This window comes from Camelina sativa, chromosome 3, assembly GCF_030686135.1.
Source record: "Camelina sativa cultivar CO46 ecotype springtype chromosome 3, ASM3068613v1".
NCBI lineage: Eukaryota > Viridiplantae > Streptophyta > Magnoliopsida > Brassicales > Brassicaceae > Camelina > Camelina sativa.
Window position 1 is genome coordinate 33,530 of NC_141882.1, and position 15,564 is coordinate 49,093.

Consider the following 15,564-nt stretch of genomic DNA (forward strand, 5'->3'; position numbering starts at 1 on the left):
TATTGGTAGTAGTTTAGGAGGCAGAGGGACACACACACAGCTCTTACGAACATTCATGTTTCACTAGGCAGTTGATTCCGGTTACAAAAAGATTCGTCTTTTAAAGCAAGATCTAGGTGACTATATTTGATTACAAATCATCTTGTAGCTGCGTTAGAAGCACGTCACTCTCATGGTCATGGGAATCGTTTTCACTGTTGTTTTCGTCCACCACATCAATAAGAGCTTGGTATGATTTGTCTTGAAGATGCCCGGACTGCCTCAACAATTCCAAAACGGCCTCTTTACTAGTAACAGCCGATTCCTCTTCACAGAGCTTAAAGAAGCCCGACAGCATCAACACCTTAGGCCTCCAATTGCTGGACCCTTCAGCAGAAAAAGCTTTTCTCAGACAAGTCAAAGCCTCTGGAATACACCTCTTTCTGGTATGACCATCAGCTAGGATCTCCCACGTACTTGAACTCGGTTTTCCTCCCATTTCAACCATGTGGTCGAACAACCCCTCAGCTTTCTCTAGTTGGTCGTTTTTGACATACGCATTCATGAGAAGATTTGGTATCCTGGGGTCATAAGAAGACTTGACTGGAAGCCATTCCTCGTATACCTTCTCGGCCCCTTCAATATCTCCCATTCTCACCAGCGACGAGACCAAAGCATGGTAACCCAAATTGGGAACGCTCGGGGCAACAGATTTGTAGACGTGCCAGACCCGGTACAGCTCTTTCTTGTTACCAACGCTGCCGTACAAACTCAAGAGGTAGTGATATGGAATGCGATTACGACCAGTAATCCTTGCTTCAACCTTCCTCAGTGCATCTTCGGCTTTCTCAGTTTCGCCCATCTTAATGTACATGGTGGCCATAGTGCTAAAAGTGGTCCAGTTGGGATTAATAGCAACATCTGATTTCATCTGCTGGTACACTAGTTCCATTTTCTCAACAGATCCTAGGGAGCCGCAGGAAGAGAGCCAGATGTTGTAGGAGTAAATGTCGAGACGTATATCTTTCTGCTTCATCTCGAAGACCATGGCGTCGACTTTGTCGAACTCCCTAAGGTTCATGTAGAGAGTCATCATGACGTTGAAGGGAAGCGGGTGCAGGGCGTATCCTTTCTCCCTCATGGTGCTGAGCAGGGATTCAGCTTTTTCTCTAGACTTGGCCCTCACATAGGCATTGAGGAGGGAACCATAAACTCTCCGGTCCTTGAAGTTCTCAGGGAGCGTGAGGAAGAACTCTTCGGCGTCTGAAATGCCACGCACTTTTCCGATTAGGTCAAGCTGGATTGCAGCATCACTTGCAGACAATCGAAACCTTTCGCCTCTGTTGTTCATCCAGTCGTACACCTATACGAATACGATCAAGTAGGGACCCCCCGGTTAAAAGGAGATTCAAAAATAAAGATAGAGCAAAAAAGAGTTACGCGACAGAGCTTGGTTGGGACCTCAAGAGCTTGGTTGGGACGCTTGTATTTGCGAAGCTCCTTGACGACCCGACAGAGCTCCCACTTGGTAAGCTTGCGGCCTCCTTTCTCCCACTGATTCAAGACGGAACCAGCGCCGAGCTCCGGCTTCTCCATCAGAGATATCTTCTTGTAGATGGCATTCCACTGGATAATCGGCCTTCTCTCGTAATCCACCGTGCCGTATCCATAAACCTGGGAGATGGAACACACGATTGCTGCCGTCTTCTTCGACAGAGCTACGGAGATGGCAGGAGATCTGCAGCGAGGGAGACCGGAATACGAGGCGGAGGAAGCCAGTGGAACATTGCGGTTTTGGACCGCCTGAAGCAGCATCCTCTCTCTCTCTCTCTCTCTCTCGTTAGGTTTCGGATAAGTCGAAGAAGCGCAAATGTTTTTTTTTTCCTAAACGAAAAGACGAGAGGGGTAAACTGGTAAAACAAATTAATGGACCATCAATCAATTTCAATTCAATCAAGCAAGGCCCAAAGGCCGACCATACTACTGACAAATCAGAGGGTTTCAATCTAATACATAGCTAATGACTGAGTGCATATCATGTGCTCTCTAAGGAGAACCATTGTCTCTATTTGTTGTATTGCTAACATCCAGGCCATTTCTTATGCAAATGATCTTCCTTCTTCTTCATATCTTGATGCACGTATACTTTGGGCCTTTTTACCTGCAATTCAACATTTTCACCTCAACATTACATTCCATGCTCTTATTTTGATGAAATACTATCCCTACTCCCACCAATTTTTACCAGGACAATGGGAGGGAAACCTCGCCGCAGTTCAAGTCTCTCAAACCCTTCTTCATAAAACAAGCACTTGTATCCATCTACAGAGGTGTGCTCGCTGCACAAAGCATGACAACAGATTACATATTGACCACCAGTGGTATCTCTTTTTACTATGAACTGCTTTCTACTATATGATGATATACTCACTTCACCAGATACGTGAAATTTCGGTTTTGCAACTCCTCCACTACTATCTCTTCTTCTTTTGAGTATCTGCATTGCACCATAAAATAAAACATTTTATCGCCTCCTAAATAGCTAAACAGATACCCTCTTCTATTCTTCATATTCAAAGGTGATGGAGAATTATTCCTTCTTCATCTCGCCCAAATAGGTGCTTCTCAGTGGTAACTCTTTTTCCTATGTATACTGACATTTCCTTTACTTTTACGAGCCCTAAAACAGGCTAGTACAGCTAACATACATAGAAAGAAGAATCAACCATACCTCCACGGCAAAGCATCTTCACAAAAGCGAGATATTCCATTCATAGCACCATAAGTGTCTATGTGAACCCACTCTTCTCCAGCTACATTTACAGGATGGCCTGAGAAGCATGGAAGGCACCAGGTAAATTAATCATACTGTAGGAATTTGTCAACCAGAGGTAGATCTACACCACAAAACTTAAATGATTTATGAGTCTTATGTGGCACGTGAGTCAAACAAATACCGACTAGCATATTTTTCTTGTTTGCGCTGGTCAAATGCTGCTAAAATAACAAGAAACCCCCATACACAGAATAAGTCACTCACTTATTTGATGCAAGCGCTTCAAAGCATAGCCGCTAGGATAATTGTAGTAAGATGCCATGAACGTTACAACCGTGCACCCTGCACTATAGAACAAGATTAAATTGACTAGCAAATCCCTTTCCTTCTCTACTCAGCAAAGATAATTGCTTATTATTTCTACCTGATTGCAAAAAACGCTAACATAACAATGTTCACCAGTTTCCAAATAGTTTTCTTCCTGTTATTGTAGCTGTAACATGAAATCGGATTATATTAAGAGCTCTTAAGATACTGAATAAACAGACGTCTTAGCTATGATTAAAAGCTTAGCTAGCAAACATCTGATAAAACTCATACATTCTGCTAGCAGCAACTGCAGCAGACAAGTTGAACATTGGCACTGAACTAATGATAAACCGGAGTTCCTGCAGATATCAAGAAAGAAAGATACGCCTATGTCAGAAAATGGTTAAGACACCTTGATGGCTACTGAGACAATTAATCCATCTGATTACCTTGTGTGGAAGTTTAGAGTATAGTATAACGAAGGATAAAACTGGAAGAACAAAGAATGGAAGCCTCCTGTCAGCTAAAGCACCAAGCTGCATAAGAAGAAAACAAATGAGAAAATTTGTAGAGATCCTAACTAGAAAGGAACAAGACAATATGACAGATGTTAGGAGGCCTCGAATTTACCAATGAAAGTGGATAAGCTAATAGTAAAGAACGTGGGAGTGCCGAGGTGAAGTACCAATGTACAGAATGTGTCTGGTCAAGCAACTAATTTTCAAGGAACAACAAAGAATTACACTTGCAATTACACTATTGTATGGAAATTCCAAATGGTTATCATTGTAAAAAAAGGCAATCCTTTATTCAGGCAGTGAAAAAAACTGCAAAAGAACTATGTATCATACAAAATAAATAAATTGAGAAAACAAATTTTGAAGGATACACCCCAGTCAGAGCTCCGGTTTAAAATGGAGTTAAACCAGAAAACATCGAATTCTGGCCAGACAAACTTTTTCCACATGATAGAGTCGACCAAGATGGTAAGACCTGTGGTAAGGAATATTCAATGACCACAAAAAAAAACTGACTCGGGAACTAGTGTCTGAAGGGAAAAAGCAAATAGATTACAAAATAACGAGGTACTCTAACCAACCTACAGCCAACAGAGTGGTTCGAACACAATACTTAAGTGCTTTCCAGAAGGAGATCGATCTGGTCTGTCATTGATAGACGTAAAGCAGCCGCATCAGATGGAAACAAAAAAATTCCACAGCCAATCACACATATACAGAAGCTCAGTACTTAAACTATTCAATGATCATGACCAACTCACCAGTAAAAGTTCAAGACCAATAGGCCCAAGCAGTAACATCATATCACATCTGAAGATTACAGTGGCACAAATCTGATTACCAGATAAAAGACACGTCAGAAAACCCATAGTTTTGGATCTTATGATCTGGAAGATATGTTACCACGAATATCATACATACCAGGAAACTCAAAGCTGAGTAAAAGTTTTCCTTTAACCAATCACCATATGCCAGATTAACTGCAAGGATCCAGAATTCAAAACATTAGCAACACCTAATAAGGCCTAGGCTAGATGGGCCATGGGAAAGAGTGCGAGGACATCTGAAGGACGATTACTAAGTAGAGTCAGATGAATAGAAGCAAATTACCTAATCCCAAAGCAAGAATATTAGGTAGAGGACGAGTGCAGTAGAAAAGAAAGTGAAACTGAAAAGTGGTGAGAAGTACAAAGAAAGTTTCAACTTGATGTCCAAACTTATTTCTTATCTGTGAAAGAAGTAGCTTTCAGTCGTCAGACAAGTAGGCAACAAGATGCATGAAAGAGATCACAATTCCAAAGACACGGGAAGGGAAAAAGATTAAAATAAGGAAGTGCAGCATGGAAACAAGAAAGAGAGCAAAGAAATATCATACCTGAATCCGGAAAAATCTAAGTGTGGACAATATGATGCAGCCCAACACCAAACGAGCTGTAAGTCAATTATGATGATGTGAATTGAAAGGAGGACAGTGGTTTAGCGGGGAAAGAAAGGGAGAAACAGAGAGAGAAACCTGCAACAAGGCTATAAAACTTGGGGAAACCTAGCCAGCTGATAACTGATACAAGGGGTGATGCAAAAAGAGAGACTATGAAGGCTCCTGCAAGAAAAATAAGAAAAAATAAAGCATCCAGTAGAACAACACTAAATTGATGAGTGAGGGGGTAAATTCAACAGCCCTTACCAATAAAAGTTCGAGGGACAACACCGGGGAACTCTAAATGGTCATACTGAGACGGAAGTAAAAAAATCTAGATCAGTCTGGAGTTATAAAAAAAAATGCTGTAAGGCTCCAGGAGAAGTAGAGAGAGAGAGAGAGGTCACTGACAGAGTCCAAATGGTGGCGATGGTAGAGAATGTCGTGCATTGACTAGAGGCAAGCGAATCGGCGAAAGAGTGAGACTCTAAAAAAAAAAAAAACATTAAATCAATAGAAAACTCTATTACCTGTACGTTGAAGCACTCTTCCACCTTAGTATATGGTGCCAATATCACATAAATTGCAGCAACAGATCCCAGGATCAAATCATATCCTGCTCTTAAATAGCAAAAATTCAGAAACAAAAAGGAAAGAGATCATCTGGCGAGCATGTACGAAAATTACCATAGGATTGAAGAAACCTCTTGGCCATTCTCGAATCCGTCGGCATCATCGGGGTGGGGAATATCCAAATCAGGCAGCCCCTGGGACTACTACTACTACTGTATATGATGAATAACAAGGAGCTTTCCGATGGGAAACAAGAGGGAAAAAGAAAAATGGGCCTTACTTTTCTTTTAAATGGGTCGGAGTTTATATATGGGCTCAGATGTAAAAGCCCATTAAAATCAGTTGTGTTTTTGTGGGGGTATAAAAAGAGGAGCAAAGGCAAAGACGAGAAACCTCGAGAGAAGGAAGAAGCCATGGCCGCGGAAGGAGAGAAAGAGTTCTACCTGAGGTACTATGTTGGGCACAAAGGGAAATTTGGACACGAGTTCCTGGAGTTCGAGTTTAGAGAAGACGGTAAGCTCCGTTACGCCAATAACTCTAACTACAAGAACGACACGATTATCCGGAAGGAGGTCTTTCTCACCCCCGCCGTTCTCAAGGAATGCAAGCGAATCGTCTCCGAGAGCGAGGTCTTCCGATTTGCTTTCTCATGTTTTCCTTTTTTCTTTTACTGTCCGCGTCTTGCTCGATCTACGCCTCCTCCGCTATATTGTCAATTAGGGTTTTTTTTTTTTTATTTTGTCAATTTAGGGCATCTTGCGATTGGAATGTTGTTTGAAAAACTTACTGAGGAGAGAATACAACCAACCAGTGTTATTAGATTTAGTTGTTGATGCGGTGGTTACCATAGGTAGATGTTAATTTTTGTATGTTTTTCTTTTTTTGGCAAAGTAGATACTGAAAGAAGATGATAACAATTGGCCGGAACCTGACCGTGTTGGGAAGCAAGAGCTTGAGATCGTCATGGGCAATGAGCATATCTGCTTTGCTACATCTAAGATTGGATCTCTTGTTGATGTCCAGAGCAGTAATGATCCTGAAGGACTTCGCATCTTCTACTATCTTGTTCAGGTCTCCTCTCTTTCTCTTCCAACCTTTTTTTCTTTCTTTTAGGATTAAACAGTAAGTAAGCCCTTATTTTCCTCCTGCTTAGCCTAATCCCGTTACTACTCTCTCTATAAGAATGTTCTTCTACATTTAGGACTCTGCCTCTTTCACTGATTCACATTGTCGAACTTTAACATATAGGCTGTGGTCTGGTCCGGTTATACTAATTGTTTGTTTCTGATGTTGCTCTCTCTCTCTCTATAAATGGTTCTCAACTTTTTTCTGTTAGCATCTTTCTGTAATTATTTGTGCTCACATGTTCCTTTCTGAAACATTCATGCTTGCAGGACTTGAAGTGTCTTGTTTTTTCGCTCATCTCGCTGCATTTCAAGATCAAGCCTATTTAGACGTATGATATCATGTCAAGACCAGATGAATATGTTGGGCCTTAGTGAGTGGAATTTGGTTGTTTCTACGTCTCTGGTTCATTGATGAGTGTGAATGCGAGTTTCATGTGTTGTTTGGTTTGAAAACCCTGAGTTCCATTCCTGTGCTTCTTTTGCTTTGAATTTTTATATGACCGTTGGTACTGAGTGGGCAATGGTTTGGCTCTTCTAAACATCGGGCTGTGGCCAGGTGCTGTTATTTTGCAATAGTAACGATTGTTATTGGGAAAACAAAAGATGGGTGTGAAAGTCCGCACCTAATCAGATGATGGTGCTTACGTTACAGCTCATGTTGTCTGATTGTCTAGCTATATGTAGTTCCATTTTGACTGCCCAAGCTGGTCCATTTAGTCCTACAAAACTAAATAAACATATAACTGTCTTACTCACCAATCATTTAACACTTCATAGAGAGTTTTCTATTTTCTTAAAAATAATCAAAGGTTATTATTAGATATTGGAGCATTGTAATCTGTTGTCTAGTTTGATATAAAATGGTCTGATACCTGTACAAAGCCTACAACCTACCTGAAGAACCGTGAAATAGGTGTAACGTTTGTGGGATGTTTCCGAATCCCGTATACACTAAGAAGAGTTTTAGGCCAAAGCAGAAGTACGGGTGGAAGTCATGAAATGAGGTACAAAGTGGTTGTTGTTAAATGATTGGTGAGGAAGAAAACGCCAAAAGGAAAGAAAGATGGTCGGGGAAACATTCCTGAAATTACTAGTAGGATGAAGCCATGCATATTGACTAGGATGGTTTATTGTTGTTAGAGTGAGGGTCGGAAAGACAATCCCACCTTGTGAATCGTATTGAAGATAATTGCGGTCAAGGTAGGTGGGATTGTGAGCCATTATAGCTACCTTTATTATTCTTGAGTTTGAGTCAGCATTAATTTGGTATTCTTTCTATATTGCATTGCGTTCAAGCTTCTACCGGAAGATGTGAACAGCTGGATGTGACCCGAGTGGCCGAGTCCAAGACTAACCTTCTTAATTTTAACCTCATCCTTAGTCCTTGATTAGTTCTCAGAGGGGTCTCACTTTTGCTATAACTCAAAGTCGTCGTATTGAAGAAGAAGAAAATTATCAAAATGACAATCCCACCTTGTGAATCGAAAGATTACAAGTTAGAGAGGCAAGGATCACCTTAGTGAGGCTGGCCCAATTTGCAACCCTAAACTTGTGTTCTATAATATTTGGCGTTATTGGGCCTCCGCTCACTATTATTTCAAGGCCCAATACTCCACTATTCTTCTCGGGTCCGAACGAGAGAGAGAGAGAGAGACAGAGAGAGAGAGCGAAGGAGAGATTTGTGAATTTGTATCGCCGGTCAGTTCTCCCTCCCCACAGATCGAGAAACCATGAATCCCGAGTAGTAAGTTCCTTTTTCCATCGGCGCGTATACTTCAGTTAATTAGTCTAGCGCTTTCATATATATATATATATATATGATGATGATGATGATGATGATGATGATTCTCTTGCGATATAGAAATCTAGGGTTTGGAGATTGATCCAATGGTTGGTTGGTTGGTTTGAATAAATAGAATTAGTCTCACTGTCTGATCTCTTTGTTTAGTGGACTGGTAATTTAGTGATCTCTCTTTGTGTCTCTGTGCAGCGACTATCTTTTCAAGCTCCTCCTTATTGGGGATTCTGGCGTTGGCAAGTCTTGTCTACTCTTGAGATTTTCTGTAATTTTTCTTTCCTCAGAGATCAAACACTGTAGCTTCTTCTACATTTGCTTCTTATCAGGATTTGAATAACTCATGTTTGTTTGTTTGTTCTTCTGCTGCAGGATGATTCTTACGTAGAAAGCTACATTAGCACTATTGGTGTCGATTTTGTAAGTTGTTTCCCTTCTTCTTCTTTTTTCCCTTCACAATTTGGAGGCTTTGATCTCACCTTCTTTATCTCTTCTTCAGAAAATTCGGACAGTGGAGCAAGATGGGAAGACTATTAAGCTCCAAATCGTATTTTTCCCTCTTTCTACTGTGTTTCTTTTTTTGCTAAACAAGACTAGTTTAATTTCTCTACTTATCTCCTCATCTCTCACCGTCCAAGGTTGCTCTTCTTGCTTCTCATTAACTCATGACCATGTATTTTCCCTTCCCCCTTCACTATCTTTCAGTGGGACACTGCTGGTCAAGAGCGGTTCAGGACCATTACTAGCAGTTACTACCGTGGAGCTCATGGAATAATTGTAAGCTACTTACTTCTGTTGGTTTCTTACGTTTTGACTCTTTTTAGAATATGTACTAACTTAGTTCCACCTGGTAGATTGTCTACGACGTCACAGATCTAGAAAGCTTCAATAACGTGAAGCAGTGGTTGAGTGAAATTGATCGTTATGCTAGTGACAATGTGAACAAACTCCTCGTTGGGAACAAGTGTGATCTTGCTGAAAACAGAGCCGTTCCATATGAAACAGCCAAGGTATACTCATTTCTCTTTTTACCAACTCTCTCTCCTTTTCATGGTTTTGAATGAATATTCATCCAACTGTAAGGCTATAATTGGCTTCCTGGTGATATTTTAAACATTTGTAGGCATTTGCCGATGAAATTGGAGTTCCTTTCTTGGAGACTAGTGCAAAAGATGCTACAAATGTGGAACTGGCTTTCATGGCAATGTCTTCATCCATCAAAGAGAGGTATTTACCCTACATCATTTATGTAAATAAATGGCGGCTCTTGCTCAGAAGATCCATTAGACCTGATGGAACTTTTGCAAAGCCATCACTCATTTTATATTGGTCTTGTTGAGTAAAAAGTGACTTTGTTGCTAAAAGATGCATTCGGAAAGGGAAATGAACTGAAACTTTTTGAACAGACCGATGTTGACCTTGCAGCGGTTTATATTGAAAATTTCTAGAAGCTTTTCATGTAGTTTGTCTGTAGCTAATCAATTTACAATGTGAATGTGTCGTATGATTGATATTGAATCGTGGTTTGGATGCAGAATGGCAAGCCAACCAGCTGGGAACAACGCCAGACCGCCGACAGTGCAGATCAGAGGACAGCCTGTGGCCCAGAAGAACGGCTGCTGCTCAACTTGATTTAATTGATACCATCCTTCTAGAAAAGTGTTCCTTCGTTTGACTAGGCTCACTTGTACTTGGTCCTTACACAAGATACCCTTAAATGTGTCGGTCTGTAATTAAGATCCTTGGGTTGGTTATTATTCTGTTTTTCCCGTTTCTTATTTTCTTTACCTCGTCCTTGGCATTAACTCTTTCCACCATCATTGGTTTTTCATTGCTACCTTTTTGGTTTCTATGGACTCTCATTTCCTAATAACAAATGCAATCATCAATGAAAACCATGTATAATTAAATTCGTTTTTTTGTTTTGTCGGGAGAACCCAATCGGGACAAAAGTGCAGTGAGTTGCCGGTGTGAGTTCGATCTTTGGTAGAGGTTTAGTTAAAATATAATCTCCATGGTTTATGAGGGTAGTCTCGGTGTTGCTATGTTGCAAAGCCATGAATGAGAAGAAAAGGCTTCTTTTGTATGCCTCTGTGATGCAGAGTTCATATACTCTGATGATATCCGAATGCAATAATATGTATGCACAGCCGAATACAATTGATTAAATTCAGTTCGTTAAACAGAGTCTCTGATCAAATTCATTTGCGTAGCTATAAAAACTTTGCGAAGTAACATCCGAGATTACATACATACATGCATATCCATCTGCATTACACAAACATAGAATAGGGTGAAACAAATCTAGTGTTGGTTGCGGCGGATGAGGCCTTCCAAATGGTGGAACTGAGCCTTCAAGGCGGCGTGGTCTTGTCGCATCCTCTGCAAGCGATCCTCAACCATCATCATCTCTTCCCTTAGGAAATGCATTCTCTTCTCCAGCCACCCCAAACTCGCCCCATGCTCACTGTAATCGTCGTACCTCTCATGGTACTCTACTTGTCCCCCTCCTCCTTTCTTCAGCAGCACCACTATCGTCACCTGTACACACTTCCACCAATTAGCTTCTCTCTCTCTCTCTCTCTCTCTCTCTCTCTCTCTCTCTCTCTCTCTAATTCACCACTAATTTATCCAAACACACATACCTGCATCAGTAAAATCACTGCAAACGCTATTACTATAACCTGCCTTGTCCCGCTTTGTCTCTTTACAAACGATGTCAGATTCACCCACACTTCACTTAAGCTTTTTTTCACTACCCCTCCTCCCACCATTTCCACCTTCCTCTCCTCTTCACATTCAGATACTGTTTCTTCCTTTACTGCTAGCGGTACACCATCCTCAATCAACTTGTTTCCTGTAGAATAAGGTGTCAGCAAGTTTTTTTTCAAGGAAAAGGCTTCTGTTAATCATCAGTCTCCAACACTAACCTTTTTGGTTTTCCAGCTTCTTCTGCTTCAACAGTTCATGTGCCTCCAAAAATAATAAAAAGAAAAGAAAAATAAACTTGTTCAAATTCCTACAGAAACTGAAACAGAAGATGTTGACTCAATGACCGCTGACAAAGTACCATTCTTATCCAATGTGCATAAGCTTCTCTACACTCTTCCAAAGTAGAATGCACTATTTTCCCTGTAAAAAGTCATAGATGTCAAGCCAGATTTCAGAACCATATAAGAAACTCAATTTCAAAAGCTAAGATATTTCCATATCTATGAGAGAACACTGATGAGCTAGAAGCTTCATACTCGATAGGAAGGAGAAAAAAATGAAGGACAAAGGAAGAGTAGATTAAGCTTAACAAACCTTTCCACACTGTTCTTTTAGAGAAGGCCACATTGAGATAAACATCCAGTACACAACCTTCTATCGAGTCTCTGCAATCTCTTTTCACATCCCAAACCCCCTAGAATCAGCCAAAGTTAACTAATTTCACCTATAACACACATCACCTAGCAAACTACTGATAGCTTTCGGTGTAAATATTCTCCTACCTCTACAGTAAAATAATCTGCGTAAGGCACATCGCTGATCTCCTGTGATGTTTCAATAACCAGATGGCTGGCAAAAATAAATTGTAATATCAGACGACATAGGATAAGCATCTATGAGTGCAAACTTACTTTGCTTTGAGGATCTAGAAAAAAACAACACAATTTCGATACCTATCTCTGTACATCCGAAATTTTTGTGACTCCTGGCAACCACCGAACTTTGCACCTTCGAACGAACTCCGACAGTCAAGCATACACATATTTGATATTGACCGTAACCTAATACTGTATATATATAGGAAAGAAAATTTTTACCAAAATAAATTTTTATCGGATGTTGAAACGAGACATTGCGGGTGTGTCCAAGCTTTTCATGAGGCTGCCAAGAGGTACACCTAAACTCTGCAAGTACAAAAAATCTCCTCTGGATAAAAGAACACCGACAGAGAGAACATATAAACCACAACAACGAAACAATTCCATCACTTAGAGCTCTACCTTTATCTCCACAATTTTTATGGAAAGATTCAACAAAACTGACGGCACCATCTGAAAAAAACAATCTAAAGAACTCTTCTACTGGAATCTGCAAACATAAGAGTAAAGTCTATTTAGGTACATACGAAACTTCTGCATTCAGTTAATGCTTATATTCTCGTAAATTTGATAGGGAATGGTCTCACAATTTCCTCTATCCCATAAGACAAAGAAAGTGACATTACCGAAAACTTTGCCTCTGCTACCTTTGTAAAATCAGATGATACTGCATAGAAACACAAAATTTGTGCGGTGAATCCAAATGAGAAAAAGAAAACAGATCACATTAACCAAAAATAATAGATGAGAGATCATGCATGTATAAATGAAATGACCGGTTCAGCAGGATATAGGGTCTCCAAACTGAGTACAAGCTTGGTGGGACAGATTGGGTACTAGTGAAATATCATAAACAGGCCAGAAAATAAAGCTAAGTTACAACACTCCAATAGACCTTATATAATAAAACCATTATGAGATATTTCCCCCTCGACCATTTGAATTCAAATAGAGACAGTTTAAGTTGCAAAAAAATGAAACAAAAAGATAGACACATAATGACATAGACCTAGAATTAATTGATTGCCCACTTTAAGGGAACCACCACTTCATTCTAAAGCTAGGAAATCCAAACGTTTGCATTTTTAACAGGTTGACCTGAAAATGATAATCTGCCACAGGATTACTAGCATTCAAACCCTTAAAGAGTTGACTTGAAAATGATAATCTGCCACATTACCAAGAACATAAAAAACGAACTAAGAAGAAAGTGAGGAAGGGCTTTAACTACATTTAGGTGCGTTTATATCTTCAGGCTTCCAGTTGAAAGTATTTGCTGAAGAAGAAGCCATAATATCTTCAACTGGTTCTCCAGACCGCTGAACAGAAGAAGGTGAAACACCATTCTGACTAATGACAGAAAAGCTTGAACTGCCTGAAAGATGAAGATTTTCATCCCTGTGAAGGAAAGATAGTAAGCGGTGAAGCAGTAAGTTACAGGAACCAGGTACACAATATGGTGGAAGCGGTCAAATTACCTCAATGGGATATCTAGTTCATTTGCCAAATCTATGGAACTGAGTGCCCTTTTAACAACTCCATCATTTACCTGGTTTTTGGACTCAGATAAAGAATCCTGAAAAGATAAGCTAAGAAAGATGAGTATAAGGAAAGAATAAACAAGCTGGCAACACGCCTTAAGCAGTAAAGAGCAGTGCGTTTGGCAGCTGCTATTCAGTCACCTGAAAATCGCCGTCTGGTTTGACAGCAGTACCATATTCCAACCATCCATCATGGATAAGCTTGAAAGCTTCATCACGGGAGAGAAACGATGCAAAGAAGTACTGGGAAAGAATGCGGTTCTAAGATGAGGACAGAGGCAACAAAGACAATGACATAACAGGCAGAGAGAATTCGTGGTACCTTCTTCCCTCCAGCTAAAATCTCAATGGCATTGGGAAAAATACCAGCAGTCTTTGCTCGTTTAACACAAGAAATTTCCGCAAAAGGAATAATTTTCTGCAACAAGAGTGAAGAGTTGCGATCAATGTTGAATAGGAAAAGAAAAAAGAAGCAGCAGTCAGTGGAGAGAGCAAGGGAAGGGATATAACTATGGTACCTTGGTCTCATAACCAAAGATGTTGGAGTAGAAGCAGATATAATGGATGAAGAGGTACATATGACCCTGCAGAAAGAAAGAGAAGCCCAAGGGATATAATAACTAGGATGGTACCTTGGTCTCATAATGTTAAGACTTAAGAGTACTTGCAAAAGAATACTATCCTGACAAACATAAACTCCGTAAAGAGATAAGTTAAGTACCTGGAGAAGAATACTCTCTTGACAAGCACAGTTGAAATCTTGAACAAGGACCTACACACACACACACACTCATGAATCATACAATTCAGAAGAAGAAGCCAAAGAATTTATGAGCGACCGACAGAGGCAGAGGGAACACTTACTTCCTCAGCTGGAAGCCGAAATAATTGGCGATACTCTTCACTCCTCGACATGACTTCAGACTGGAACATGAATCACAGATCAAAAATTATTCAGCTTGAGATCTTAAAAGAAGAATGCAATTCATCTGATGATACCTGATTATTGTCACCACCACCACGACTGGGGCTCGGAGAAGACGTGGAAGGATCATGGCGATCAGGTGAGCCGCCAGAGCGAGATCCCTCCGGGGACGATGGTGTGGGATCGGAGACTACCTCCGCAGACGAGTCAATCTGAATCCCCGAAACGGAAGCAGTTGTAGTAGAAAGCATCGCCATGAGAGAGAAAGTGTTGTTGTTGCTGCCTTGTTGGTTAGAAGAGATCATGTGAGAGAGAGAGAGAGAGAGAGAGAGAGAGAGAGCGCTTTGGCGGTCGTTGGGTGCGGCGTACGATGTCAACGTCAACTGCCATTAAGTCAAATTCGATCTGCCTCTCTGGGCTCGGCCCATGCCTTTGGTGGCCCATATGTATTAATGGGAAAGAAAGATGATTGATTTTGATTATGGGATTTTAGCCAGATCTACGGTATTTGATATAAAACTTTTCCAATCTACCACAATCACGAACCCTTTTCCAATCTACCACAAGGACCATTGCAAATGACAAATATACCCATATGTTTATTAGGTGGATATAAAGAAATATATTATTTATATAACAAAAACACACACTCAACATATGATAGACCATGCAGCTACATAGTAAACTTCTGCCTTAGCATTTATTGCATTATTTGACTGAATTGGCAATTAATGTGGATAAATGAAAGAATCACTGGGTAAAAGAAAAGAGATGTTAATGCATAAAATAAGAATACATATATTAAAAGGAAAGGAGACGAAGAGAGAGATTTGTGGTCATAAATTGTCAGAGATACTAATTTTGATGTTGTATGTGCCTAACAATTTAATACGAGTTGTGGAAAATATAATTCACTAAATTTTCCTTGTAACTATGAAGCATGTGGAGGACAATATGACATATGTAGTAGACATGTTCATTGGTTGATAAGTGGGCGTGTACACTGTAGACATA

At 40.3% G+C, this 15,564-nt stretch overlaps 5 protein-coding genes across 11 annotated transcripts; 2 read left to right on the forward strand and 3 right to left on the reverse strand.

The window, feature by feature from the left end:
- Positions 1-41: 41 nt before the first annotated feature.
- Positions 42-2,113, reverse strand: LOC104758190 (pentatricopeptide repeat-containing protein At1g02150). The gene is made up of 3 exons (XM_010481019.3): positions 1,993-2,113; positions 1,441-1,863; positions 42-1,342 (listed from the first exon to the last, which is right to left on the reverse strand). Exons 1-3 carry the CDS (start codon positions 2,011-2,013, stop codon positions 131-133), a joined length of 1,656 nt encoding a protein of 551 aa, XP_010479321.2. The 5' UTR covers positions 2,014-2,113; the 3' UTR covers positions 42-130.
- On the reverse strand, positions 1,886-5,843 carry LOC104758180 (dol-P-Man:Man(7)GlcNAc(2)-PP-Dol alpha-1,6-mannosyltransferase). 6 transcript variants are annotated; one of them, XR_015587685.1, is made up of 20 exons: positions 5,687-5,793; positions 5,530-5,615; positions 5,411-5,452; positions 5,267-5,312; positions 5,096-5,182; positions 4,958-5,013; positions 4,693-4,810; positions 4,504-4,562; positions 4,344-4,415; positions 4,164-4,227; positions 3,954-4,057; positions 3,695-3,766; positions 3,514-3,600; positions 3,356-3,423; positions 3,180-3,248; positions 3,020-3,097; positions 2,711-2,810; positions 2,411-2,476; positions 2,225-2,318; positions 1,886-2,140 (listed from the first exon to the last, which is right to left on the reverse strand). XR_015587685.1 is itself a non-coding variant. In XM_087497230.1 (20 exons), exons 1-20 carry the CDS (start codon positions 5,733-5,735, stop codon positions 2,060-2,062), a joined length of 1,503 nt encoding a protein of 500 aa, XP_087353356.1. In that variant the 5' UTR covers positions 5,736-5,843; the 3' UTR covers positions 1,886-2,059. The 6 variants fall into 6 exon arrangements, 3 of the variants coding, with proteins under 3 accessions (XP_087353356.1, XP_087353357.1, XP_087353351.1); XR_015587682.1 differs by having other exon boundaries at positions 4,693-4,825; XR_015587686.1 differs by having other exon boundaries at positions 4,693-4,750; positions 5,687-5,789.
- Positions 5,844-5,922: 79 nt separating this feature from the next.
- Positions 5,923-7,301, forward strand: LOC147946446 (protein mago nashi homolog). The gene is made up of 3 exons (XM_087497266.1): positions 5,923-6,201; positions 6,467-6,643; positions 6,967-7,301. The coding sequence occupies exons 1-3, from the start codon at positions 5,986-5,988 to the stop codon at positions 7,024-7,026; spliced, it is 453 nt and encodes a 150-aa protein (XP_087353392.1). The 5' UTR covers positions 5,923-5,985; the 3' UTR covers positions 7,027-7,301.
- Positions 7,302-8,290: 989 nt separating this feature from the next.
- LOC104758199 (ras-related protein RABD2a) lies at positions 8,291-10,404 on the forward strand. The gene is made up of 8 exons (XM_010481031.3): positions 8,291-8,443; positions 8,690-8,762; positions 8,867-8,914; positions 8,994-9,041; positions 9,200-9,271; positions 9,349-9,504; positions 9,618-9,721; positions 10,030-10,404. Exons 1-8 carry the CDS (start codon positions 8,430-8,432, stop codon positions 10,124-10,126), a joined length of 612 nt encoding a protein of 203 aa, XP_010479333.1. The 5' UTR covers positions 8,291-8,429; the 3' UTR covers positions 10,127-10,404.
- Positions 10,405-10,635: 231 nt separating this feature from the next.
- LOC104758206 (protein VASCULAR ASSOCIATED DEATH 1, chloroplastic-like) lies at positions 10,636-14,952 on the reverse strand. 2 transcript variants are annotated; one of them, XR_015587696.1, is made up of 18 exons: positions 14,625-14,911; positions 14,490-14,549; positions 14,347-14,397; positions 14,144-14,209; positions 13,948-14,043; positions 13,767-13,868; positions 13,563-13,660; positions 13,316-13,482; positions 12,711-12,751; positions 12,487-12,574; positions 12,304-12,390; positions 12,160-12,214; positions 11,989-12,055; positions 11,801-11,880; positions 11,565-11,626; positions 11,425-11,467; positions 11,140-11,351; positions 10,636-11,035 (listed from the first exon to the last, which is right to left on the reverse strand). XR_015587696.1 is itself a non-coding variant. In XM_010481041.3 (18 exons), the coding sequence occupies exons 1-18, from the start codon at positions 14,853-14,855 to the stop codon at positions 10,799-10,801; spliced, it is 1,863 nt and encodes a 620-aa protein (XP_010479343.2). In that variant the 5' UTR covers positions 14,856-14,952; the 3' UTR covers positions 10,636-10,798. The 2 variants fall into 2 exon arrangements, 1 of the variants encoding a protein (XP_010479343.2); XM_010481041.3 differs by having other exon boundaries at positions 11,801-11,900; positions 14,625-14,952.
- Positions 14,953-15,564: the final 612 nt, after the last annotated feature.

What these genes read in the sequence shown, in the direction of transcription:
- LOC147946446 (XM_087497266.1), top strand. Translation starts at nt 5,986, where the DNA reads ATGGCCGCGGAAGGAGAGAAAGAGTTCTACCTGAGGTACTATGTTGGG. An exon ending in GAATCGTCTCCGAGAGCGAG is followed by an intron (nt 6,202 to 6,466) that starts GTCTTCCGATTT and finishes TTGGCAAAGTAG; the next exon opens with ATACTGAAAGAAGATGATAA. An exon ending in TCTTCTACTATCTTGTTCAG is followed by an intron (nt 6,644 to 6,966) that starts GTCTCCTCTCTT and finishes TCATGCTTGCAG; the next exon opens with GACTTGAAGTGTCTTGTTTT.
- LOC104758180 (XM_087497225.1), bottom strand. Translation starts at nt 5,735, where the DNA reads ATGATGCCGACGGATTCGAGAATGGCCAAGAGGTTTCTTCAATCCTAT. An exon ending in AAGAGTGCTTCAACGTACAG is followed by an intron (nt 5,453 to 5,529) that starts GTAATAGAGTTT and finishes GCTTGCCTCTAG; the next exon opens with TCAATGCACGACATTCTCTA. An exon ending in TTAGCGTTTTTTGCAATCAG is followed by an intron (nt 3,103 to 3,179) that starts GTAGAAATAATA and finishes CTTGTTCTATAG; the next exon opens with TGCAGGGTGCACGGTTGTAA.
- LOC104758190 (XM_010481019.3), bottom strand. Translation starts at nt 2,013, where the DNA reads ATGCACTCAGTCATTAGCTAT. An exon ending in TGCACTCAGTCATTAGCTAT is followed by an intron (nt 1,864 to 1,992) that starts GTATTAGATTGA and finishes CTTTTCGTTTAG; the next exon opens with GAAAAAAAAAACATTTGCGC. An exon ending in GTCCCAACCAAGCTCTTGAG is followed by an intron (nt 1,343 to 1,440) that starts GTCCCAACCAAG and finishes GTATTCGTATAG; the next exon opens with GTGTACGACTGGATGAACAA.
- LOC104758199 (XM_010481031.3), top strand. An exon ending in GCACTATTGGTGTCGATTTT is followed by an intron (nt 8,915 to 8,993) that starts GTAAGTTGTTTC and finishes TCTCTTCTTCAG; the next exon opens with AAAATTCGGACAGTGGAGCA. An exon ending in AGACTATTAAGCTCCAAATC is followed by an intron (nt 9,042 to 9,199) that starts GTATTTTTCCCT and finishes ACTATCTTTCAG; the next exon opens with TGGGACACTGCTGGTCAAGA.
- LOC104758206 (XM_010481041.3), bottom strand. Translation starts at nt 14,855, where the DNA reads ATGATCTCTTCTAACCAACAAGGCAGCAACAACAACACTTTCTCTCTC. An exon ending in AGATATAAACGCACCTAAAT is followed by an intron (nt 12,752 to 13,315) that starts GTAGTTAAAGCC and finishes GTTTCTATGCAG; the next exon opens with TATCATCTGATTTTACAAAG. An exon ending in TCCGATAAAAATTTATTTTG is followed by an intron (nt 12,215 to 12,303) that starts GTAAAAATTTTC and finishes GTTCGTTCGAAG; the next exon opens with GTGCAAAGTTCGGTGGTTGC.